Source organism: Protomyctophum parallelum (assembly GCF_964188405.1).
Source record: "Protomyctophum parallelum genome assembly, chromosome: 2".
NCBI lineage: Eukaryota > Metazoa > Chordata > Actinopteri > Myctophiformes > Myctophidae > Protomyctophum > Protomyctophum parallelum.
The window spans coordinates 29,330,158-29,357,657 of NC_139699.1; the positions used below are offsets into that span (position 1 = coordinate 29,330,158).

The 27,500-nt window shown below is 43.3% G+C and overlaps 1 protein-coding gene across 8 annotated transcripts in view; it reads right to left on the bottom strand.

Annotated features, from left to right (window-relative positions):
* LOC310854836 (bromodomain adjacent to zinc finger domain protein 2B-like) overlaps positions 1-27,500 on the bottom strand; it is a gene marked incomplete at its 3' end in the record, with an annotated part of 100,132 nt that overhangs the window by 10,224 nt on the left and 62,408 nt on the right. For 3 of the 8 annotated variants that reach the window (XM_083759545.1, XM_083759547.1, XM_083759543.1), the window contains 23 exons: positions 22,711-22,902; positions 22,377-22,538; positions 21,199-21,395; positions 20,673-20,879; positions 18,444-19,019; positions 16,167-16,926; positions 15,416-15,700; positions 13,671-13,731; positions 13,131-13,239; positions 11,306-11,528; positions 10,807-10,899; positions 10,538-10,599; positions 10,124-10,189; positions 8,801-8,866; positions 8,450-8,494; positions 8,043-8,075; positions 5,598-5,663; positions 4,710-4,850; positions 3,898-4,152; positions 3,276-3,499; positions 2,200-2,274; positions 1,881-2,115; positions 1,343-1,405 (listed from right to left, as the gene is read on the bottom strand). In XM_083759545.1, coding sequence (XP_083615671.1) covers positions 1,343-1,405; positions 1,881-2,115; positions 2,200-2,274; positions 3,276-3,499; positions 3,898-4,152; positions 4,710-4,850; positions 5,598-5,663; positions 8,043-8,075; positions 8,450-8,494; positions 8,801-8,866; positions 10,124-10,189; positions 10,538-10,599; positions 10,807-10,899; positions 11,306-11,528; positions 13,131-13,239; positions 13,671-13,731; positions 15,416-15,700; positions 16,167-16,926; positions 18,444-19,019; positions 20,673-20,879; positions 21,199-21,395; positions 22,377-22,538; positions 22,711-22,902 — 4,196 coding nt within the window. The remainder of the gene's footprint in view (positions 1-1,342; positions 1,406-1,880; positions 2,116-2,199; positions 2,275-3,275; positions 3,500-3,897; positions 4,153-4,709; positions 4,851-5,597; positions 5,664-8,042; positions 8,076-8,449; positions 8,495-8,800; positions 8,867-10,123; positions 10,190-10,537; positions 10,600-10,806; positions 10,900-11,305; positions 11,529-13,130; positions 13,240-13,670; positions 13,732-15,415; positions 15,701-16,166; positions 16,927-18,443; positions 19,020-20,672; positions 20,880-21,198; positions 21,396-22,376; positions 22,539-22,710; positions 22,903-27,500) is intronic. The other 5 variants (XM_083759544.1, XM_083759550.1, XM_083759546.1 and 2 more) reach the window with 4 other exon arrangements.

The window sequence follows — 27,500 nt, forward strand, 5'->3', positions numbered from 1 at the left end:
AATTATACTATTGGTATTTCACACAGGTGTTGCCAAATAACTAATTATCTTGCCATATGCTTCTCACTCTGCACAAACTGACCTGCTAAACTCTATGCCTACTTTAAACCATAATATGACAAACCTTGGATTAATTCTTCTGAAAACGAGCAGCAAGCACAAAGTAAGTGGTTCACACATTCAGGGCATTGGGTGTTATTGGAAATGGATGCAGTGCGAACGAGTAGCTGCTGCTGACCACTGCGCTAAGCATTATGACAGGCGTGTGGCGAGAGAGAGAGAGAGAGAGAGAGAGAGAGAGACATAAGTGCATTATATATCAATTCTCTCTCTCTCTCTCTCTCTTTCTCTCTCTCTGACTTCCCCCCCCCCCTCTCTCCCACCCCTTCTCTCTCAGATCATCATAAAGCTCACAACGAGGGACGGCATGATACATTGTGAACTTATAAGTTTGACTTTGGAGATTGAATATATATTCGCTGGTGCGCAACACCTCTGAATGTCAGATAATTGCTCGTTTAGATTGATTCCACCTGCTGCGCAGCACAGCGCTAATCATTGCACATAGGCTACACAAAAGTATAAAAAAAAGAGCAATTGGAAACAGTCCGTTTATAGAGGAATATGGACACTGACAGTAAATAATGTGTTTATCTCAGACCTGCCTGAGAGGAACGGACAGGTGGCTGTGCTGCCTAACTTGTATAGCCTATAATCCTATATACTAATCTATTCTACACTACACCATTTAATAGTAACAATAATGTAGAAGATCATCCGTTATTTTCTTGTCTTTCCAGATGGTAATCACCATAATTTATATCTGTTCTCCAAAAATAGCTCATCTACAAGCTCATGCATGCAGGCTGCAGATCGGCTATTTTTGAAGATTTATAGACATTATGTGCAAATATAAAATAGCTGATACTTATATGTAAGTGGTTATGGTGAAATAAACCATTAACACTAGACGTTTGGAGGGAGCGAGGGGACTATGACATCACCGTTTCAGCAAATTAGGTGGCATTTGCTATACACACTTCCCACTCTGGAAGGTGGTTTCAAAATTAGCCGGTTAAGTCCCCCAAAACGCCGTCTCCGTGTGGCAAAAAGGGCAGATCGGCTAAATACTTGCCCAGGTAACTCAAAATACGTCCTTGTCTGTACACCACCTAAAATAACATTTCTTAAAAAAATAAAAAATGATTGGTTTTCCGAGACACACAAAAACAATCGGACCAGTCAATCTACCATGCATGCAACCTATTTTCGCATCTCTTAATAACAGTGTGCATTTTTCTAATTTGTAATAGCATTTAGAAATACTTTGACAGTAACATACCTTGGCTAATTTCTCTATCTGCTTCTCCAGCTCCTCAACACTGGTGGACTGATCCCCTTCATCCTGAGAGAGACACACATTCACATCTATGAGCCTATGGACAACTGTGAGTGGCGGTCAAGAGGTGCACAACAATTCATTAATAGAGCGATTAAAAAAAAACTGTTTCGGGCCTCTACGGCTTTCGTCAGGTTGGTCAACTGTACCATAAAAAGCAATGGTTCTCAAACCTTTTTATGTCTTAAGTATTTGGATGCTGAAACTCATCTGAAAATATTTCGTGCCAAGGACCCCCATGCAAGATTTGTGTTTAAAAAAATATTCAAGATATTCTTTTCTTTAAACAGCAGATCAACAACCCTTACAACACGTCGCATGCACTGTACATAGGGTTAAAGTGGTTAAAATGATATATCAACTCAATTTGCAGAGGACCCCCTGGAACCCTCTCAACCCCTTTCGACCCCTGGTCCCCGCCAGGCCACCATTTGGAGAACCAATGATCTACAGTACATCATGCTCACATAGGAACTCATACCTCATCGCACGTCTCCACCTTTTTCCCCTTCTTGATCTCTTCTTCCTCGTCTTCATCGTCCTCGTCAGCCTGCTCATCGCTATCGTCCTCGTCGTCCTCGTCATCGTCGCTGTCTCCGCCCACTTTCCTCTTGTGCTTGAGGACAGAGGACGGAGTGCCACCCAGGGACTGGTTCTCCTCCATACCCACACTGGCCTCCCTCCGCCCTGTCCGCTTGGCATGGATAGTCCTCAGCCTGCACGCACGCACGCACACACAGATTGAGTATAACGATGTAAAAATTCAACCAACTAATTCTAAGCATTTAACGTGGTCTTACTTCTTAAGTTTTCCCTCCATGATGATCTTGTCTTTCCTCATGTTCGCCATGTGGTCCAGGTTTTTGTCGATCTCACTGCAGAGACAAAGGCAGCCCTGTTAGTTCAACATACTGTAGACCGCACACACACACACATGCATACTCCCAATGCTGGTCTTCCCAGACATTAACCACTTTCAACATGGCGTCGCAGAATCCACCTGACACCGGTGTACAATGAAGAATAAAATATGGCTAAGTGGTAAATGGTGCATTTATATAGCGCCTTTATCCAAGGCGCTTTACATAGATTGAAGTGGCTAATTCCCTGTATATATGGGAATGAAACAGACAAGTCCATAGGACTGTCAACCACCTACAGCCATAGTAAACGGTCTCAAGAGCCAACACTGCAGGGCATGCATTAATAATTGAATAAATATGTCCCTTCAAAACAGGACTACATCTACACTACAAATGAACAGATTTATGGAGCCATTTCAGGGCATTAATAAAACATTCCATTATTAGCCAACATAATAAAAGGTGGTTAAACAACATTATAACACCAGTTGAATTGGAACTCCTCATAACACTGCAATGATGTTCTCCATTGTATGAAGATGATAACTAGAGATGTCCCAATACTGTATCGGTATCGGCCCTTTTTGGTCATATCGGGTCCTACCGGTATCGGTGAATGCCAGTCTAACCATCGATCCGACACAGGGGTAAGGGGTTGACATTATGGTAGGTAAATAATGTTGGGTGCACATATGAGTGAGGAGTCTGCTATAAACACAACAAGAGATATATAGCTAGATAGCTATAAACACAACACGAGATCACAACACCGTTATCGGTATTCGGTATCGGTGTCCGTATCAGCTAACCCAGAAATTGTGGGATCGGGATCAGATCAGGAACGGGACATCCCTAATGATAACCTACTACTACGCTAGGTTTTTGGCTTGTAATGCAACATTTTTGTTTAAAATTGTGGGTGAAGCTTGCTACAAATTGGTATCTGTGTTACTTTTTTCAATTTTGACAAACAAAATGACATAAATGCATTTAGTACATTGCAGTTATCTTACCCAATGACAGTCTTGCTGCAGGCCAGCTCATTAGCTAGGAAGCCCAGAATAGAGGCTTTCTGGGCAGGAGTGTGGGCCTGAAAGGCCTTGGTCTTCAGACTGAGGGCCAGAAGGGCCAGTTCTGTGTTGGCACAATGGGCCCCCATGTACATCTGTAACACTTCTGACACATTGTCCCTGTTGATGCCAACATTTGTCAGGTGATCTCCTAGCATGGTCTTTGTCTGAAAGAGAAGGATACGGTGAGTGCCGATGAAACAGATTCAGTTTCTTTAAAAAAAAATAATAATAATAATAATCTCCCCAGTTTAGTCATTAAGCCAATTCCCACATGTAGTCCCTGGCTCCTCCTCCTTTTCACCTGACTGCAAGGAGTTTCACCAGGAGGGCATAATGCATGCAGAGAAACAAACTGGTTTCACTCCCTGCTCAACAAGAGCACCAACCAGCCTGTTCCTCCCCTGCTGCCGTCCCAGTTCCCACCCGCAGACAAATGTGTTCAACTGAACCCCAGTCTCCATGGTGGTGGGCAGGTACTTGCACCACCCAGACACCTTTCTCAAGTAATAAAAAGTGTGTTTCTGAGAAAACAATGGTGTATTTGTCATTACAGACAGTTTACCTTTTGTCCTGGTGGCAATCCAGGGTCACACACAGCCAGAGACAGCAGTCTTACTAAAAGGTCTTGGACTTGGCCCATGCTGTCCCCCACATTGAGCAGGCCTTCTTGCAGCATGCCCAGGGTGGGCACATCCGTGTTAACATCAAGCCCCAGCACCTTGCCAAAGCCTCGCAGGAACTGCATCAACATCAAGCAGTTTGACACGGCACGTCCTGGCAGAATCAACCCAGGAATGCGGGAAAACTCTGGCAGAGGCTGTACAGTGAGTGAAAACACGGCCGGGTTAGTTATCCTTTACTCTCTCAGGGTTACATTAACACCCAGGATGTTGCAGTGTACTCCATGGACACCCAATTTAAAGAAACACCATTACATAATTATCCTGTTGCTCAGTGGTTGTTTTATAATTTTGTGCAATGACTGCACGTTATTCCATAGTGCATTACTTGACAACAACCACTGGGGGGCACAGACCACCTAATAATAATAATAATCACGATCACAATCATCATAATAAAGCTATATTGAACACAAAATCAATCAAAAGAGTCATTTTATTAATTCAACGCACATTAAACGTAATACATTCGACATGTTCCTGAACAGCTGATGTGTGACTGACTGTTTGTAGTAGACCTGATGGGTTTAGTGCTGCAACTATCCATTATTTTCTTGTTGATTATTCTATCAATTACTCTTTCGATTAAACAAATAGGCCTAATTGAGAAACACGATTTATATACTATATATATATATATATATATATATGTATATATATGAATCAATGAATCACTTCTTTTAAACTCGGCTACCTTATGATCAGAGAGACACATGTCTTCATTTGGCTTCTTCAGCTCTCGTGCTATCTCCATCTCCAGCCTGCGTTGCTCCAGCTTCCGTTCCTTTGACAGGCGCTTTTCATCCCTCTTCTCCTGCCGCAAGCGCTCGCGCTCCTGCAGGTGTTCAGGTGTTCAGGTGAGTATTATCCACAGCAGTGGTTCTCAAAATGTTTCACTAAAAGGACCCCCAAAATGAATATGTATTTTGGCCACAGACCCATACAAGGTTTGTGTTATTTAAATAGCCAAAGCAACGTGGTTGTGGCCAAGTAGATAGACTATTTTCAAATAGCCAATGTGTACAGGGTGAAAGAGGATAAATTATTTGAACTCATTTTGATGGGTACTCCCTGGAATGCCTCAAGGCGCCCCTCAGCCCACTTTTGAGAACCATTGATCCAAAGCAAATGGTGAGTGTTAATGTATGCCTAAGAGTGTAAAAATGTACCCTTTACTGATATGAGTCCTTTTTTTGTTGTTGTTGTCAGCAAGCTTTCACCTGAATGGGTCCATACACTCGTAGTTTTAGCATTTTAGCAGTGTGTGCTTGCAGTGTACAGGTGTTTGTTTTTGTCACAACATGCCTTTAAGTTGGTATGAGATGATGACTGAATAAAGCATCTTTTGTTAGACCTCAACCTTGACAGAGTTGGTGCTTCTCCCATTTGTTGTGGCCAAAGAGCCAGGTCAGAGCAATGTGTGAACATAGATGTTCACTCTGTGACTCTGAGTGAGCCGTATTAGAATTCAGTTTAATGCCACTGTGTGCATTCAAAGTGTTTGAACGCTGAATTCGTTTGACTCTGTATGGGGCGTAAGTGTGTGCGAGTGTTTGCATGTGGTTGGATGTTTAAGGCCTACCTCTGCTTTCTTGCGAGCCTCCACGGCCTTCATCAGCATCACATGTTGCCTCCTCCTTTCTCTCTCCTGGAACGGCAAAAAAAACGAAACAAAATAAAAAATACACATACATATGCTACTGAACACAAACTCAAATAATTTTAGTCTTTATTCATTAAAGAAAGAAACTATTTATATAATGCACTAAATACAGTAGTCACCTTACTTCAAATAGAGAATAAAAAACAACACAACATGATGCTTCACATGTACAAATGTCACATGTTTGATAGAAGCATAAGTGAAGGTAACAGGAAGTACGATGACAACCAAAAACAAAGCAACACAGCGATGCAATACAGAGTAGATGTGATGACAGGCTCAAAAAAGAGAAGCAGCTGGAATCAGTGATGGTGTCTAAAGGAAAGCTGACAATACGAAAGCCACAAAAATCCGGGTTGCAACGGCTCTTCTGACATCTCACGTTTCCGTTACAGTGGAAAAATGATGAATTCCGTTCCATCGATCAAAAATGTATCAATCTTTCTAAAAATGTGTATGTCTGAGGGATACAACAAATGGGAATGTAAAAACAAAGGCAGAGAGTACAGAAAAGAGCAGTTCCACTTTGGGCAGTAACAACTTGCAGTATATGCAGGAGCCATGGGACGTCTATCAGCTATACTATCTGATGATGCCACATTTAATAATTTTGGTTTGGTTTGCATGCTACAAAAAGACATGGGAGACCAGTAATGACAGAGTATCATTTCATTTCATGTTTCTTTATAGCAGTTAAACACTATACTTTGTTGACCATGTTACTCCAGGGGTCTTTACTTGGTCCCATCCTTTTTCCCTCTACACCAAGTGGGGCCCTATTTTCGCCATGCTATACCCCTTATCCCTAAACCTTTTTGCCTTTTTTATTAATTTTTATATTTTTTAACCATTTTGAAAACATTTTAAAATCGATCAACTAGCCAATCTATATCAACACATTGTGAGCTTGTAGATAGGCTATTAACTATTCAAAAATGTTTTTTCAAAATAGTTAAAACGGCAAAGACGTTTAGGGATAAGGGGTATTGCACTGGCGAAAATAGGGCTAGGGCCCATCTCTTCTCTTCTGTTTTGCCAAATGCTTGCTATTTTTGAGGAATGCTTGCCTATTATGACCAGAATAGGGCCCTGAATAGGAATTCTAGGGTTCGTGTGGTTGAAAAGGCCCAATTGCCGCCCTTTTTTTAGCCTTGTCAATGACATTTCCAGTGCATAGAGAAATGGGTTGAGAATGAGGAACTTAGTTATTATGAAATCAACAGACATGATGATAACGCCTCAGTAAAAAGGAGCTTTGGGTCCATAGTACTCAAGTTCATCTGAGAATGGAATGCTAGCGGTAGCAGTCTAAGGAAATGTAAACAAACATAATGAGATCTGTAGCGTCAGGATTTGTCTAATGTCCAATCATATATCTACTGTGAGAACATGTCATGTCACGTTTTGTACAATTAGGTATTACACCCTTCAATTGCAAGTTTTTCTTTTCCGATATTTAGCATTTCACCATTTTATGGTGTTCTGAGTCAAAGACTGACTCAGCAAACAGTCCACCATCAGACAGATAATCAGACACGGCCCTTAGATTCAGCTGCAACTGTATGTATGAGTGAGACGAGCTATAAGCAAGACAGCCAGGCCAAAAAAAAGAAGGAAAAAAAAAAGGACCACTACATAGAACCACATTTATCTCCATGGCAGAATATTACAACTGTTATTCTATCTAGACTGTGGAGGGTCTGCAAGGAACCAAATGGGGCTCCGGCTGTTCTAGTCACAAACCTGAGAGGGAACCAGGCCGAAGGTGATTCTACCATAGAGACAAAACGGTTCTTGGCAGCTCTTTTTATTTTTTCCTTTTTTTCTGTGCAGAGTACAGTGAATGACAGGGTGGCTGGATGGCGCGTGTTAAAAGTCCAGCACCCCGTGGACTGCAGGACAGATGCGTGGACAGACAAGACACAAGCTAAATGTCTGGACCCAAATCATCAAGCACTCACGAGTCACAGAGCTACTTCAATTCAACAGTTAGACAATGTGTGTATAGTAAATATATATATTTGGATGGAAACTCCTTGAGTGCACTTTTAGACAGTGAGAGAGTGGATCGGCTATAGCGGTCTTTGCAATGCATTCTGAGTAGGGGGGGTATTGGGTGGGGGTGGGGGTGGTACAGAAGCTGCCTGACCACCGTGACAGGGTCAGTCAGTCGTCCCTCGGGACAAGCAGATGGAGGCAGTGTTCTGACTCTTTCCCCCCCCCGTTCATTGTTGGTTTTGCTGGAAAGCCATGCAGAAGAATGTAGTATGACGGCAGCCAGTGCTACACGTAATGCATTGCTATGACAACCATATCACAACCAGTTACACGATGCAGGTGTTAGATGTACAAAAAGAAACATACCCATACCATATCTAGTCTATGCCTCTCCAACTCCTGGCAGAGAGAGTTGGCAAAGTATTATGGGACAGAAGTAATATCCAGTACCAATAAAGCATGGGATTTGATACCCCCAAAAGAAACAAGAAATAATGAATATTTTAATTAAATAGAAACCACAGACACAAGTTCATACTCTCAGTCCCTCACACACTCACACTAACACACACACACTAACACACACGCAGGCACGCACACATACACACACGCACGCACACACACACACATACACACACACACACACACACACACACACACACCTGTAAATTCTTATTCAAGTGAGGTATGAAGTATGGTATAGCGATATAGAGTATTAATAGAGAAATATCTATCATGTTCAAGAGGCTTTGCAGATTGAAGGGAATGCATACCTGATGTTTCAGAATCTCTGCCTGCTGTCTCCTCATCTCTTTCTCCTTGAAGGGAAGCAAGAGAAGATGAGGGGAAAATCAATATGCTTTCATATTGCCAACATCATGAAAATCACTACAGCGTGATGGGATTGCGGCCCATTTGAAAGGCGGTATGGCTCTAATTCCATTGTCAGCTACATCTCAAATGGAAAAAGAAGTTCAATACTTTGGTAAATGTAAAGATGAAAGAATTTGTGATTTTTGGAGCAACAAAAGAGCATTTCATTGCCTCGAGGTGTGCATATTTTAAGTGGCACGTACTTAAATTTCATGTTCTATCTGAAGGATTTGTTGAAAATACAAACAAACCTTTATCCTTTTTTCAGCCTCCAATATTTTGGCGCTGGCAACTTCTTCCTTCTTTCTGCGTTTGGCCTATGAATTCAGATTACAGTCAGGACATCGGAGACCACAAAACGCACATACATCAATCAGCTCGTTTTGCTTCGCAGCACTCTAAATGATTTGTTTGTGGTCTTTTCTGGTTTTAAGGGAAGATTTCATGCTCCTGAATGCCAGTCAGAATTTGTAAAACAGAGAATGAATAATGTATCACTTAAACGTATTAATTGTGAATGTGTTGAAGTCTCCCGTTAACCCATTTAGACCTGAGGACGATTCACTTATGTTTCTGTATCAGTGGTGCTCAATATTTCATGTCAAGGAGCCCAAATATTATATGTAATTGGCCGCCGACCACCATCTGAAAATATGTTGTTCCAGGGACCTCCCAGAAGCAAAGAGTTGAGTTAAAAACGTTCACTCTGTAACAATATATATTCAAACATTTTCACGATTTTGCAAAAATAGCAGATCTACAAGCGAGTGCCACGCTATGAGCTTGTAGATATAGCTAAAGTATAATGTAATGCTTAAAACACCAAAAGGGGTTCCCCGTGCTGAATGGGTTAAGAGTGCCTTGCCAACCGTGTCAACTCAAATTTGATTTAGCCCTGCTAAAACACTTTGAAGCTCCGTCGGTGTAATTGTGCATCCCTGTGTGTAGTTGTGCCTGTGTTTGCATGCATGTGTGTGTATATGCTTGTGTGTGCAAAACAGCACCTTTCCTTCCTCCCCCCCCCTCCGACCCACTTATGCTAAACTGTTACTGTTGTCTGATGAAAAGAAAGACTTTTCTGTCCAATTTAAATAAGGTCTGAAGAGGCAGCGACAGCCATTTTAATATTCAACGGACGTCAACCAAGACCAATTTAGCATTAGTTCCATGTGGAATTATGCCTAAGAAGACGCAACTCCCTCCAATACAATATGCTACTGTTGAGTAATGGGCTTTGGTAAGATAAAAAACATGGACTGAGGGGTTGCAGCTATTCCAGAATGTTCTGCTTAACCCATTCTGACCGGAGATCAGATTAAAAAAATGTCTTCTACATCCTGACAGCTTTCCATTCTGACCTGAGATCAGATTCTAAAAATGTCTTCTACGTCAGTCGTTCTTTGATTTTTCGAAAATAGCAGATCTACAAGCTCATAGCTCGCCACCGAGTGGCGCGCTATGAGCTTCTAGATCTGCTATTTTTAAATAGCTAAAGCATAACGTAATGCTAACCCCAAAAGGGGTTCCCGCCCAAAATGGGTTAATCAGAGGTGCGGCCGCATCAGACGTTGTACCTCCAAAATGTGATGCGCCCTGAGCTCCTTCTCCATCCGTATCTGCTGAATACGCTTGATCTTCTCCTATGAAAACAACACTATCTCTTAATACTTAATACGGAGATGGGGAACACATCTCTTAATACTTCGGAGATGGGGAACACACCCTTGTTGCGCAAAGCAATTCAAAGACGTCACTGGCATTCATGTGAGGTTTGTGGGATGGAGGGGGGGCACACAATTGCAGTAATCGTTTAAAAAAAAATAACCAACTGTGCCTGCATTAATGATAGGTAATTATAAAACCGAGGATCAACAACACAGAAGCAAAAACAAGTCGTCCCCGCCACACGTACGAGTACTGACTGTGGCAGGACATGTGGAAGGGTAAAGGAAATGGCATCGTACACATGAAGCATAAACAATACCCACTTGCTGTTTGAGAATCTTGATATGCTCTTTCTGCTTCCTTCTCTCCTCTGCTGCCATGATAGCTATGAAAAAAAACAGAAAAACACTACATCAACTCTACATGCGGTATCTTACAAGCTCAGCTAAAATGATACAATACCAAATATGAATATATGACAAAGAATCAGACACAGTGTGTGTGTGTGTGTGTGTGTGTGTGTGTGTGTGTGTGTGTGTGTGTGTGTGTGTGTGTGTGTGTGTGTGTGTGTGAGGGATCAGGATCAAGATACCTTGATGTTTGCGAGCCTCTTTGGCAGCACGGGATAGAGCCTGCTTCTCCAGCTTTCTCATCAGCTTCATCTGAGTAGCCTGTCGGGCTATCTCTGCACAAACACAACACACATGGACAAGAGATTAAGCACAAGACTAGTTACATCCTTTATATACAGTATAATACACACACACACACACACACACACACACACACACACTGTATTTTTTCGTCTTGTTTTTATAAATTAATTGGTTTATTCACACGCAGCAGAAAGGCACGCTTGTAATCTTCAGAACGATATCAGGATGTGTATAAATCAGGGCTACCAGAGACGCCATACATTTATTGGAATGTAAGTAAACACACACACACACACACACACACACACACACACACACACACACACACACACACACACACACACACACACACACACACACACACACACACACACTGTATATATACAGTACACATACATAATGCAGTATATAAGATTATTATTTTTCTTGGCTAACCTTGGGCCTCCAGTTTGCGCAAAAGTTTAACTTCACTGGCGCTCGGGCCCTCTGGAGCAACAGGATCGCCCACGTTAGGGGGGCGACCCTTCCTCCGTCGGGAACCCTTGCCCCCCTCAGACCCCGACTGTCTCTCCGAGTTAGGGAGACGACCCCTACGACCTTCCATGGCCAAGATACGAGGAATGATCTCATCTTCCTTCAGCAAGCTCCACTGGAGACCCTGGTAGGAGAACAGGGGAAGAGAGAGAGAGAGAGAGAGAGAGAGAGAGAGAGACATGATGGAGGATAGTAATAAATCAACTCTTGAGAAAAACAATGGTGTACTGTACACCATACTGTACTGTATTGTGCTTTTTTGTATTGTCAATATATAACTGTTAGCTACAGTAGATAGTGAAACAATGATAATTGGATGTATAGAACATTACTTTGTTGGGTTAGGAAAAAGAGTCAGTAGATCTAGTTGAATAACTCACTAAAAGACATACATGCCAACTCATCTACTGGTCTATTATTACATTTGTCCACAGTAAGATGAAGTTTTGTGTCGCTGCATGGCTGGCCTCTCAATACGGTCTGAAGTTCTCTTCTCTACGCTTCCCCCAACACTTCACAACCACCCACCCCCTGGCTTTATCTTTGTGCCTCCCACACACATAACATGATGACATACATGACTGGTCACCTGTGGAAGTAATGTCAGCTGATTATTGCATTTCCCCCATGCACATTGAGAGGGGATATGAACTAGAACTACTGAGGCTGATGTCCATCCATGGCCCTGACAGCAACTAGAACTACTGAGGCTGATGTCCATCCATGGCCCTGACAGAACTACTCAGTTTCTATGGAAAGATGAACTAGGAGAGAGACATGAAAGACAGTCACCTGGGCTCCATCTCTGGCTTCATAGAAGTCACCAACCCTTATCTTTGCACTGAAGCTAAAATTATCACGCGTGATGCCACTCATTCCATTTCTGGATAGATACTACAAAAGAGAAAATAATAAATGGTATTGGTCAAAATGTTTCAAGGCAGAAAAAACGTTGAAATGTGCGACATTGAAAGAACAACTGGGAAGGGAAGCTTGATGGGTATAGCAGTATAAGAAAGGTCTTTCTGTGCAGGTCTAAATCATCATAAAAGCTAGGGATCCAAAGCATATTGCAGCAAAGGCTCTTAAAAGGACAAAATGGTTCTGACCTTGGGTTGCACAACTTGGGCCCTCCTTTATCTGCTGCTACAGTATGTGGTAGTTTTTAACTGGCCAAATGACCGACTAGTGACATTCGAACACTAAAATCAAAGATTGGCGCAGCACTATCGCGCCTGTGGCTTTAATGAGGCAGATCTACAGATAAGTAATGTCTATGAGATGCTGTCTAAACAGGGCTCAGGCTGTGCATCCCAGCGTTGACCATTAAAAAGCTCTTTTTAAGGCGGAGGAGAAGTAATGCAGTGGTTGAGGAAAATGAAGGAAACAGTGTCATCTCTCATTAATTGTGTCTGGGAATGTAAGTGGGGGGGGGGATGCAGCTGGAGTAATCTTTCAGCTAATCTAAAATTCATGATACACAAGCGTTTGTTTGGGCAATGAGGATGGGCAGTGTAGTGTTGTCAGCAACTATTAGCAAAAATATCCTATCCCATAAATTATCTTCTTTTCACCTTGAGGCACCATGTTCCCCATGTTCTATTCCGTCCACTCTAATCCCTCTTACAAGCTACGGCGCTCATGATTTGCCACAATACATTGCCCATGCATCATGGCTGTGTTATGCCGCTGCAGTGCAGTCAGTGACAAGCTTACGGCACCTTACCTTCATCACATCGGGGTACTGTCTTAGTTTCTTGCCACATGGAGCGTAGTAGGCCACCTCGCCCTGCGGCCGCCCAGCCACCGATTTGATTCGTGTTTCTCTCTGCCACCTTTAACATGAGACAATATTGTAGAACAGTATACACAGTACACTATATACTGTATATATCGTCACTGTTGGGCGTAAACCTTGGACGTCCAAAACCATAACCTTTCAGGGAATGGCAAAAAGAAGTAAAGAAACTGTGATCCAAAGGATCCAATGTACTGTAGTTATCATTTAGTCACAAGCTCTTGTTAATCATAATCGGTTAAATTGAACCATTACAACGCCTCGTATCACAAGGCGTCGTGAGCTGCTACTTGCACTGCTTTTTCACAACACTCTTGTATGAAGACGTAGGGCATTCATTTATCATTTACGAAACAAAAAACATAAAAAGTCCAAATGTGGAGATACATGGTTTCTGCCCGACAGCAACGGAGTTATGGATCCGACACACGGTGTCAGTCCTAGTGTGTTTTCTCTCAGTGTACATACCCCAACTCCAGTGGTATCATCAGCTCCTTCTCATCCATCACCCTCTTCCTCTTCCCTAAGCCTGGAGAGAGACAGAGAGCAGCCATGAGGTTGACAGCACAACATATCACTGGAAACCACACACACACACACACACACACACACACACACACACACACACACACACACACACACACACACACACACACACACACACACACACACAAACACACAAACACGCTCAAAGGTGCAGAGCCCCCAAACATAATCATAAAATCGAATATAGGCCCTGTAGATACAACCACACACACGCACACGCACACACACGCACACGCACACACACACACACACACAGATAGCATACTTTAGATGTGACCATTGGTAAGTAGCGTCTGGCAGGGATTTCACATTTAATAAATGGCCCTTAGTCTGACTCAAATGAGAAAGTCTCTTCATGCCAACACCATGCAACAAGAACGTTCACTACACTCCATATTATCTGATCCCATCACTTAAAAAAGACCACATTTCAAAGCCAAAAGTGGGACAAACAGAGAATTGTTTAAGTCATGCGTTGGCCATGAACTGAACATTAGCCACTAAAGACAAGCAGGAGACAAAGGAAAATCGCTAGCTAAATGGAGGAGAGATTGGAATGCCTCCTGGAACATTCCTGGCAGGCTAAACGCGTGCGTCCTCTCTTCTCTGAGCTGGGTAATCTCAAAGCACAGAGGGAAGGGAAGGAAATCAACCTATCCTTGCAGTACTGCCAAACAAGTTGTCAGGGTTCTTAGGCCCCTGGACATGCCCCTACAGGACCTCTGAGCTCTGGGTAAGCCGCCTTCTTCCTGCCTGACTAAAAATAACACCTTCTTTTTCCCAGTTGTCTGGGGATGATGCCATACAATCTGCTATTTGAAAGCAGAGGCCATGTTCTACATAGTCCAAGATACAGGACACTGTATCTTGGTGTGTGTGTGTGTGTGTGTGTGTGTGTGTGTGTGTGTGTGTGTGTGTGTGTGTGTGTGTGTGTGTGTGTGTGTGTGTGTGTGTGTGTGTGTGTGCATGTGCATGTGTGTGTGTGTGTGCATGCATGCGCATACGAGTACATTGGTCTTGCATTAATTCCATATCCCCTTAACTTCAACGTAACCATAACAGATCTAACCTTAACTTGAATCACAACAGATATCTGCCTAACCTTGTTCAAGGTCAAGGTCTTGTTTTTATCACATGACCAATTTACACAGTAAAAAAACTGGTGAAATCCTCCCTTAACTTACAACAGATACATGCCTAACCCTTAATGTAAAGGTTATGTTAACATAACCATAACCCCAACAGATACTTAGCTAATCCTTAATACGATAATAATTATTATCCAACCTTAACACTAAGCCTAAGGCTTTCGAGAGTGCCATTAAATCAAATTTGTCCCCATACATGCGTAGACGTACACAATCATCTGCTTTGATGGACACTACTGTTTTTCCTAAAATGTCAGGAACACTCACCCACAGACACACACACACACACACACACACACACACACACACACACACACACACACACACACACACACACACACACACACACACACACACTCACGCACGCACGCACACACACATGCAGACAATAAGTAGAATCCTATGAGCCTCCAGTGGGGCAATCGTGGGGCATATGGAAATGAATTAAAAACTAGTAGAGGGCAGAAACCCCATGAGCAACGTTCTAAACCAATAATGAACACAGATACAACACATTACCATGAGGACTGGCCAGGGAGTAGGAGGACGAGGAAGGAGAGCTGTGATAGGCCAAGGCACCGGAGCTGGTCACAGTGGCAGGAGACTTGATGACCTGTAGGTTGAGAGGAGAGCAGCTGGTGGCTGTGTGATTGGTTGAGGTGCTCAGTAGTTGTGGGCCTTTGGTTAGCCTGAGAGGGGTCTTCTCCTTCCTCGATGACGACGACGACGACGAGTCTGCTGGCAGCAGCTTAAGATCCTTCACTTTCCTCCCGGAGATGTCGCTGTCCGAGTTGCTGTCCGATTCTGACAAGGACACCGCAAGTGGTTAATGCAACTACTACCATGATGGTACAGTCTGTAGGCTAACAAGGCATCAAGCCCTATGAGATCAGAGGGAAGGTTTTGCTACAGTTCGTAAAGCACTATGCCGGTGGTCTACCATGTTAACCCGTGGTCTAATACTTCATATGCCCAACATTTTCCAAACATAGTTTTTATCCAAGGAAGTCACTGGATAACTTGAAATGCTTTAAACTTGATTTAAATATCCATTACTTCTTTCCAGTGCAGTGAAGCTTTGACTCAATTAAGGTCAGTTAGGTAGCGTCTTAATGACTATGCAGGAAATGCACAGATTTGCTCAATCTAAATGTGTTAAGTAAATGATCTGTGTTTGATATGTATGATATGTTGCAGTCAGAAGCTGTGTGTATTGACGGCAGTTCGTTATATTACATAAAAAGCATGGTAAACTAGAAGAGGTGCCAACCTGACAAACTATCATCTGAGTCCTCCTCATCTTCATCCTCCTCAAGGTCGTCATCATCATCATCGTCCTCGTCCCCAGAGTCATCTGATTCCTTGTTGGCGGGGAGACCGGCTGTGGGAATGCAAATCCCAGGAATGCCAACCCCGGGGATACCGACGCCCGGGATGCCGACCCCGGGAATCCCAATGCCCGTCTCCCCTCCCCGAAATAAGTCCACCAGCGACTGAACCAGATGGTTCTGAGAGAAGCCTTTCCAGGCAGCCATGGGGTCCACTGGTCCCAGCCCTTGACCATGGCCCAGCCCCATGCTTGGTGCCTGTGCCTTAACCTTCGGGGGCTTGTTCTTTCTGGATCCATGACCTGTGGCATGGGGTGAGGTAGTGGCGGGCCGCGCCAGAGGTCCTGCCTGGGCGGGCGATAGGGTCCGACTGCTGCTTCTGCTCAGGTTAACAGGCATGGACGCGGCGTCAGAGTCACACGGAAGTGGCTTGCCCTGCGACGAGGATTCCTTGCGAGGTTTGGTGATGAGGGCCAGCGGCGTGTCCTGAGTGGTGCTTTGGATGACTCCGTTGGGGTGGTGAGGCTCCGGGAGCCCTAGGAGGGCACTGGAGAGGAAGAGGTTGGAGTGACTGTTCGGGGGGAGAGGCGGGACGGGGGCCAGTGGCGTCGAAGACGCAGACGTCCTCCTGGGAGACTTGTTGGACGCCGACTGCTGCTTCTTCCGATCGGCTGTGAGCACCTGCCCATGGGTGAGTAGAGACTGGGGATAGTGTGAGGGAGAGAGCGAGGGAGTCAGTCACGGGCCGCAGGAGGGAAGGGAGGGGGGAAAGAAAGGGGGGGAAATGAGAAAAGAAAAGAGACAAAGTGGAATTGCTCTAGCTGTCGATTTGCATCACTGTTGATTGTTTGAGCAGGTGACAAACTACAATGGCTAACAGTAGAACAGCTAGCCGTGCATGCATACGCCTGATACTGAAAGACAAAAAGAACAGTACAAATACCCCGCCGCATTGAAACCGGTAATGTTCAGGAAAACAGACAAGAATTTCACTGTAGAACTGTGATTACTCGTCTCCACATTTGAGCAGATCTATCATCGTTATCTTCATGCGTCTGGGTTTCTATAGCATGTTTGGCTTCTTACACTGTTGGGCAAGGTTGGTTCAATCTGTGTTTAAGCAAACGCAGGTTAGGCTTTGACATCGACATTCAACTAGATGTGATATGAAGTGAAACAAATCAATTTCACAGACCATGAAATACAGTACAGAACCGAAACCACCGGAGGAATTCGGCTTTTCAGAAAACTCTCTCTCTTTACTGGTGAAACAAAACAGTAGTACAGACTTTCACTGAATATTTCAATCCTAATTCATTTCATTTCCATAACATTTCCAGCAACTATACTTTAATATGAAAAAGGTTATGGCAATATTTTGCATGATCTAATGTTAACTGACAAGAAACCCTAATGTATTTAAACAAATGCAATGTCTGCTTGAGCAGGGTAATGAGGCTCAAAATATCAATGTTTACATTATCAGGCTGAACCCTACTGTAGGAGAGTTAAAATGGCAGTCTCTCAGACTGTATTGTAATCACCACCGTCTGCCTGTCTGTTAGTTGAGCGGTAGTGTGATGTGAGAATTGCGCCACATTTTCACGATCTTTCAAAAATAGCAGACCTACAAGTTCATAGCGCGGCAGTCTGTGCCACGCTATGAGCTTGTAGATCTGCTATCTTTCAATGGCTAAAGTATAACAATGCTTAAAACACCAAAAGGGGTTTCCACCCAAAATGGGTTAAACCGGTCAAAGGCCACAATGCATCATGATAGGTAGGGTACTAGGTCTACAACCAATACCTACTACGTTGGTCTGACACAATTTAATTGTCGACAGTAAGTACGTACAGTAATTAACAGCAACCTGAGTTGTGTCCAAAAGCATTTTTTTCATGTTGTTAATGCTCTCACTATATAGTATTATACACTGTAGCTGTCTACTTAGAAACCCTACTGTATAGTCAGTAGCGAATGAGTGAATGATTTTGGACACGTGATTTTGATGGTGTAGCATCTCTCAGATTTCTGAGAATTTGATATACTTTTTATATATATAAGAAGCTCTATGAAATGGAGTTCTCTCGCACAGAAAATAGCAGATTCTTGTAAACTGTAATTCTGTAATTCTACCAATGTACCATTTTCGGGGTAGCAATAAAACAGGATATAGGTTTATGATACTGGTTCTAGTTATCAAGGACAGTGGCCATACCTGCTGTTTGAGTCTGAACTCGTTGATTTGCGCGAGCGAGGCCTCCAGCAGCTTCTTCTTGCTGGCCTTGTTAGCATGCTGAGGCGGCTTCAGGGAAGGCTTCTGCGAGCTAGCTACAGGTGAGGTCAGAGCGAAGGGTTTTGGGGAGGTAGATAGCGCCGAGAGGGGCGGGGAGGGAACCGACAGAGGCTTGGGGGAAGAGCAGAGGGAGAGGGGCAGGTGTTGTGGGGATGAAGAGGCCAGCAGCTTGGGGGGTTTGGGGGATGTGGTGAGGGCGATGGGGGAGGCGGAGGGAGAAGACTCCCAGCGGGGGTGGGTAAGGAGGGCCAGGGGCTTGGAGCTGGCTGCCAGGCCCGTGGACTGGATGACGCTGAAGTGTTGCTGCAGTCCTTCGGCCCAGGGCCTGGAGCCAAGTAGGGCGAGCGGTGCCGTTTGGGAAAGGACAGGGGGGGAGGGGGAGTGGGGTAACGGCACCAGGGTTGGGGGATTGGAGGATAAGTAGTGGGGTTGGCTGTCTTTCTTGCCCTGGGGGTCTGTCCTTGGTCTGCCTGTCAGTCCAGAGGTTGGCACCACAGCCTGCATCATGAAAAGGGTTTAAATGTAAAGTTTCATTCAAGTTTCATTCAACTTCATTACATCATCATTATGTCAGAATTGTTTCGCCAAAGCGTTCAAATCGTTGAACTCCACAAAGTGGATCAGATTCAGATTTTCGGTGGTTCAAAACTCCAAACCCGATTGGGATCACTTTGATCCAAACATTATATCAGCAGTTCCCAACCTTTTCTGGTTCAGGGCCCACTTGACAATCTTGAAAATGTTCATGGCCCACCCATCTCACCACTTAAAGGAGAATTCCGGACCAGCCGTTTTCTTACCGAATTGTGAGGCGATTATAGCCATTAACCAGTGATAGAGAGAAAAAAACCCCTGCCCTGTAGCTCTGGGCATTCGTCTGCCTTGTTAAGTGGTCAGGTGGGTGGGCCGCGTGTGTTTGCAGAGCATGTTTATTTCAATGATCAATCAGTTGTGTTATGGCTTGGATCACATAGTATACTTTAAGTTCCTATAGTATATAATACTGTACTTACAATTTTACATAAGTATCATGAGTTTTTTTTTCTTTTTGACATTATTACTTGCGCAAGCAGAGCGCACAAGTAATAATTTTGCCCGTTCCGTATGCACCGTGCCAGCCAACCCGCCAATTTTGATGCGTATGCAAATAAAACAGCAAATTTGTGCCTGATTTGCTGGGATCAGATTACATACATGACCATATTTCTTTTTGGTCCCAGCAAATCAGGCACAGCAAATCCCAGCAAATCAGGCAAAAAATTTGCTGTTTTATTTGCATACGCATCAAAAGTGGCGGGTTGGCTGGGACGGTTTTTGGCACAAAGTAACCACAGTATACCGCTAATCAACTTACAAATTATATATAGTATATGTATGACTAGCTCTCAATGATGACGTAAGAAATATGGTCATGTATGTAATCTGGTCCCAGCAAATCAGGCACAAATTTGCTGTTTTATTTTCATACGCATCAAAAGTGGCGGGTTGGCTGGGACGTTTTTTGGCGCAAAGTAACCACAGTATACCGCTAATCAACTTACAAATTACATATATAAATATATAGTATATGTATGACTAGCTCTCAATGATGACGTAAGAAATATGTCATGTATGTAATCTGGTCCCAGCATATATATAGTATATGTATAACTAGCTCTCAATGATGACGTAAGAAATATGTGGATTAAAGGACCCAATGCCAGAGTGTAATTGGTTTTCGATGGTGACGTAATGACGATATGTTTTAGTGTTGGGAGGATTAAAGGTAATGCTCCTGTGTATACATGTACAGTATGTAATCTGGCACCACTGCCGTATCAGGCACAATTTGCTGGGACGGTGCATACGCATCAAAAGTGACAGTTTATAACAGTCGAAAGTACTTGCGCGCTCTGCTTGCGCACTAGTTGGCCATTTATGGCCTACTAGTGTGCAACAAGCAAGTATGCACTCGACAGAGTGCAGTTCTAGTTAGTTTTATTTTCAAATTATTTCGCGTCCGATTTGCAATATTCCCACGGACCACCAGTGGGACCCGACCCACAGGTTGGGAATCGCTGCATTATTTGAATAAGAAATATAAGTTTGATTCATTAAAGCATGTATTTAATATTCAAATTCCAAATCTCTTTGTCCCTGCAGGGGCTTTACCTTCAACTTGTTCTTTATCCGCTTCTCTTTCTCCGAGTCAGACAGCTCATCGTCATCATCATCAAACTCCTCATCGTCGTCATCGTCGTCGTCCTCCGCGAGGTCCTCCAGGTCACTGCTGAGGGAGCCGTCACTCGAGCTGTCCGACGATGTGCCTGAGTCACTGTTGCTCACTCCACAGGTGTCTGTCTGCTTCTTGCGAGGCTTCTGTGTCCAGGACAAAGCAGAGAAGTCAATTTAACTGAGAGCTGGCCGCAACTTATTATTATGAATTATCCTGTGTGTGTGTGTGTGTGTGTGTGTGTGTGTGTGTGTGTGTGTGTGTGTGTGTGTGTGTGTGTGTGTGTGTGTGTGTGTATGTGTGTGTGTGTGTGTGTGTGTGTGTGTGTGTGTGTGTGTGTGTGTGTGTGTGTGTGTGTGTGTGTGTGTGTGTGTGTGTGTGTGTGCGTGTGTGCGTGTGTGCCTGTGTGCGTGCCTGCGTGCGTGCGGTATTTAAAACAATACAATACAATTACAAAGTACTAACCTTGTCTTTAGGTTTACGGGGCTGTAGTTCCAACCTCTCTGCTGGGTTGATCTGAGGGCTGTTGCGGTGGCTATTGGGAGGCTCTGGGTTGCTGGCTGGCTTCAGGGGCACAGGGATGGGGGCTGGACTGGCAGAATAGGTCCCTGTTTGTGTGATGGGGGATGAGACCCCACTCCCATTCACCGCCCCATTCACCCCTAGAAACATAAAAGAGATTTACAGCGTCATCAGCCCTATCTCCTCCAAGAACAGACTTTAGTCACAAAGACTAATGAAATATCTGGTGTTCGGTACAGAATGGAATGGAATTATGCAAAAAGAAAATACAAAAAATATATATTGATTTATCCACGTATCTCATCAAACATGCAGGCTGCACATGGCACAGGCTCAACATGAGTGGTTGACATAATAAGAGATAAATTAAAAGATACTGTTAAATTAAACGAGCAAGGAAAATGGAGGGTAAACGAGGGAGAACGATGGAAGGCAAAGGAGAGAAAAAGAGAGGGAGAGAGATAGAGAGAGAGGTTGACCAAACCACTGAGGACTGAGAGTCATTAAAAGCTTCTCTACAGAAGAGATTTCATCACTGGACAAAGAAAACAGATTTAGGTGGAGGGAGAGGAGGAAATGAATGAAGTGAGAAGAGGAACAGCAGGAAGAAAGAGCACGCTCAACTGTGATGACAAAACAAAAAACACATATTTTACAACTCCTCCGCTATTCACCCCACCATCTTTCCTGCACCTCAGAACAAGGCTGTGATGTCAAGACGTTACACAAAACCGGTTTTATTTTGCCCCAAAGCTTTGCATGTAAATATGTATGTATGCATTTATTTATATAAATGAAGCCAGTGATAACAAATTCTCTTTAACATTAGCATTCGAGTCATTAGAGCAGAACAAATGACTCATTTCCTGTATGAGTTTTATAACATCATGGATCAATAAGCAATATGCAGTGATGTTATGGCTACTATATGCAACATGTAAATGACATGCAGTGCTTTGTTTCATCTGTGAACTTGTTTTTTATTACAGAGAGAGAGTAGAGAGAGACAGAGAGAGAGAGATATGAAATTGTCTCTAACATCAGCATTCTGGTTAACAAAGAGTTGTGAGAGCAGAACAAATGACCCATTTCCTGTATTAAGTGATATAACTGCATCACACCTTTAGGGGGGGCGCGGATATTCTTGCTGGGCGTCCTGCTCTGGATGGGACTGGCGCTGTGGTTGGGATGGATGTGGGGGGCGAAGAACGGAGGGAGGCCAAGGAAAGGAGGGAGAAAGGCAGCCGCTCCCCGCCCATGAGCTTCTGCAGCCCGCCACCACTCTGAGAAGAGAAGAGAAGAGAAGAGAAGAGAAGAGAAGAGAAGAGAAGAGAAGAGAAGAGAAGAGAAGAGAAGAGAAGAGAAGAGAAGAGAAGAGAAGAGAAGAGTTTAGATATGTGACCATTTCACCAGTAATCAATCAGTGCTTTTGGTTTCCCAGTGCTCCTGTCCTACCAGATAAGGCTCCCAGCTGGGGATGGGCAGCTAATGCAACTGACATGCCCAAGGAGCCCAGGCCTCCAAACTCAGGCCTGCCTGCTCCAGTGGTGTAGATGGCTCCAAAGGCTGGGTGGTTGATCAGAGGGAAGGCACTTGACATTGTGGAGCCAATGAAGGGCTGCTCTCCTGCTGCCCCAAACAGACGGCCTGCAAGTTACACAAAGGAGGAGGAATTGAAAACATCCTGCATGAAAGCAGTTTTGGCAAAGCAACTCGTTGGACAAATAATAAATAATAATAATAATAATTAAACTTTATTTGTATAGCACCTTTCATGACATGAAATGCAGCTCAAAGTGCTTTACAGAACAATGGAGAATAAAAGAAAAGCAAGGCAACGACAAAAAACAAGCAGTAATGCAATACAGTGAGGACATGAATAACAAAACAAAAAAATAATAATAATAATAATAATAAAAGATCAATTAAAAGCAATGTTGTAGAAGTGTGTCTTGAGCTGAGCTTTAAAAATGTCTACAGAGGCTGCCTGACGAAGGTACAGTGGGAGCTTGTTCCATGCCGACGGCCCGTAGAAGCAAAAAGCTGCTTCCCCGTATTTCTTTGTTGCCATTTTTTTAGGCAAAGCGAGCAGGCCAGCAGTGGAAGACCTTAGGGGGCGGTTTGGGACATACAGTATTTAGGCAGGCAGTCATGTAGGTAGGAAGGTGCGAGACCATTGAGAGCTTTATAGACAAGTCAAATAATTTTAAAATCAATCCTAAAAACAACCGGAAGCCAGTGCAGTGATGCCAAAACTGGAGTAATATGTTCTCTCATCTTAGTTCTAGTTAAAACTCTGGCTGCTGCATTTTGGACAAGTTGTAATCTGTCAGTTGTTTTCTTAGGCAGTCCTGAAAAAAGTGCATTGCAATAATCAAGCCGAGAAAAAACAAAGGCGTGGATTAGCGTTTTTGCATCGTCCAAGGACACATAGGCTCTGATTCGTGCAATATTTCTAAGGTGAAAAAAGGCAATCTTGGTAACATGATTAATGTGTGAATTAAAATTCAATTCAGAATCAATAATAACCCCCAGGTTCTTTACTGTACTGTTACTTTCTACAGTCAGGTTGCCAAGTCTGCTTAATATTGATTATTTCTGTTCACTAGAACCGATTATGAGAACTTCTGTCTTATCCTCATTTAGCTTGAGAAAGTTCTCACTAATCCAACATTTGATGCTAGACAGACAGGTAACCAGCGGGTCTAAAGCACAGGGATCATCTGGAGCCACAGAAAGATATAGTTGGGTATCATCAGCATAGAAATGAAAATTTACTCCATGATTGGCAATGAGTTCGCCCAATGGCAGTATGTACAAGGAGAAAAGCAGAGGGCCAAGAATCGAGCCCTGTGGAATACCAGAACTGATGTCGTGTTTGTCTGAGTCAAACTCGGCTAGATTGACAAAGTAACTTCTATTTGATAGGTAGGAGGAAAACCAGGACAGGGCCGTACCAGACAGGCCTATCCAGTGCTCCAGACGCTGTATTAAAATTGAATGATCAATCGTGTCAAATGCAGCCGTTAGATCTAGAAGTAAGAGAACGGATACATGTTTCTTGTCAGCAGACACCCTAAGATCATTCATTACTTAAATGATGCAAAGCAACAAGTTGCAACAGATCCTCTGTATTATGTGGGCAGAGCTGAAGAGAAGTTGTGAGGTTGTCATTTTTGCCCAGCTTTGAGGGTTCGTCCTAACACAAACACTGAATGCTATTGACAATGAATGGACAGCTTTGTGTAAACACAAACATTGAAGACGAAGGTGAGGACGAAAATTGTGATTGACCAGAATGAGATGATGTATGATGATAAGAGCACCCCTAACTTCACACAGATGTGAGTTTTTATTACATTGTTAGCATTTAGCTGATAGGACAGTGGAGAGAGAGACAGGCCAGTGAGTGCTGAGATGGGAACAGCAATGTTGTGGTGGATATAAGTCAAGGCAATCGATTGTGTTTGTTTTTAACAGAATGTCTAACTAAAATCCAAGCCCTATAAAACAAATCTAGTCCATAAAATAACCCACATTATTCGTATTACGTTGTTTGAGAGCACAAAGTGTCTGAGTTGCCAGACTGCCTTGATGATGCCATTAGGGAACAATGCTGAAGCTGTGTCTTTGACTACCAAAGTGTGGGTTTGTTTCATTGCATAGAGAACATATTCACTCTGGAATTAAATCAGCAAGATCTTGATACAGGGACTTACTGGGTAGTGTGAAAATGGTTTGCTTGTGTACGTTGTGTTCTTGTTGTTTGCTATAACATATATGTTTTTTAAGGAATACAGAGACATATTTGTAGGGGAACTGAACACAGAAGAAAGGAAAAACAACTGCATTTTGCGTCTGAATCAACGTTTTCATTTTCTTCTTCTTTCTCTCCTTTCCTCAAGATAGCAGTGTTTACTATTTAAACACATGTACAGTAACAGCAGCTTGTGTGAGGACTATGACAGACTGTCTATTTCTTTGAAGCATTTGATCCCAGATAGAAAGCAAATAGGAGTTTGGAACAATCCAAAAGTAGAATAATTTACCTATTTATATATTAAAAAAAGAAAGAAACTGTGTCAGTATATGCATCCCTGTGACAATGACAGGATGAGCCATTTGTGGTCGGTGAAAAGGGTATTGTGTAGTATAAGCAGCATAAAAAAAGTAAAGCCTTTCTGTTCTTCTGGTATTCAATTTCAGCCCAGAAGAATACTTCATCAACATCATCATCGCCTAGCATTTTCCTGAGCACAATCATTTCTGGCAGGGGCGACTGCTACGTATTACCTTCTCCCACAGTCAGATGCAATTTGGTCTGGGCATATTTCATGCAAATTCAATTTTCTATTCCAGAGAAGGAGAGCGAGGCTGCCTGGTGCCCCTGCACGAGTCAGGTAATACACATGCATAAAAAACTGATGACTGAAGAAAAGAAAGTGTTGTTCGGCGCGCACGTGTGAGAATGTCAAACTACTACAGGCTTGCACACGATACAAAATATAATGGAATACAGAGTATCTCAGCTAATGCAGTCCGAGATCTAATTATACAAAGAGAGGATGCTTTAATATCTCCATATAGCGGGTTGCTGCCAGTCATATTCCAGCCCAAAATCGAATACTCTTATCGTAACTCTTATCTTAAAATCTTTAAAACTCAGAGGCCGTTTCTGTGTAGAAATCAAAGAGTTTGGTGACTATGTGTGGAGAGAAACAAAAGCAGGCAGTGGTATGATGCTTGAAAGTGTACAGCTTTGGGTTGGCTTCAAGGCCCCTCTCTGTCACAAGACAGCAAAATCCGCCTTGTGAATGTCATTATAATATGCTGAATATGTAGTGTCTGCCTTGCCAAAGTCAGCCAGCGGATACGGAGATAAACGATGAAGAATGCAACCCCAAGAAAGGCCAGCAACAGCATCCTCTTCTGCCTGTGGTGAAGTACCCACCCAACACACAAACACCCACCCTATGCAAATACACGCATGCACGCACGCACGCACACACGCACGCACATGACAATACTTTTCTCCCAGACAACACAAAGTGCCATCTGCAAACGCCTTTTCAATATTAATGTATGCTTCCAGTAGGCAAATAATTAAATCTGAAGACGCGAAGAGAGAGACAAGCTGCAAAGACATACCTAGGATTACCTGCTTCTCTCTCTCTCTCTCTCTCTCTCTCCCCCTCTGTTTCAATCCTCTCTCTCCCTCTGTTTCAATCCTCCCTTCACTCTGACAAACTGCACTGCCTGCTTTCTTCATGTTTGGATGCTGCCGAGGGGGGATTAATTTGTTGTTTGTAGCAGTCAATCAAATTTCCACAGACAGATTTAAGTTAATTGCTTCCATGAGTTGATCCCAGAAGGAGAGCGTGCACTGCGAGTGAACGCCGATCAGCTTTTATTCTCAAAGTCATATCCCCATCGAGTGACAGGCAGCCTCTGCCAGTATTCCAACCCGTTATACCAGTTAACACCACCTCCAGCCTCCATCCCACACGCTGTCCTTGGGCATTTGAGTGTTCTTGTGATTTTCCTTTCTTCTTCTCTCGAGTGTTTTTCGCATCGGCAAAATAACCCTGAATCAATGCCTCCTTATTCTCTGAAGATACCGCATCTCTGTAAAGAGCCTGCAAAGGCCTGATTAAATGTTACCTGCCTACGCAGCACACCTGACACAAGTCATGCTGTAACAAAGCTGACAATGTGCTTACTCTTTGGTTCGGTGATGCTGGGCATGATATGATACGATATGTGATAAGCCTGGCGTCTGTGTGTGTTTGGTGCTATTGTGTGTGTGTGTGTGTGTGTGTGTGTGTGTGTCAGGCAGAAACCTTGAATCTCCATCTTTTAAACTAAGGTTCAAACTATAATGTAATGCCTTTGAATGCCTTACTACTGCGTCGTACGAGGGTGTCATGCAAAAATAGCGGATGAAAAAGCTCATAAACGCGTCAAGACAGAAATTGCTTTTAAAGAGAAAGTGGTTGCTGTGTGTTTTAGAAATATTGAATCAATTAAAAGTATTATTATCAAGAGATGTGACTAAATAATAACTACATTGGACTCATTGGAACATGCCATATTTTATTTTTTATTAACTTTTTCCGTTTCCTATTAACCCATTTTGGGCGGGAACCCCTTTTGGTGTTAGCACTATGTTATGCTTTAGCTACTGAAATATAGCAGACCTACAAGCTACGAGCTTGTAGGTCTGCTATTTTTGAAAAATCGAAGAA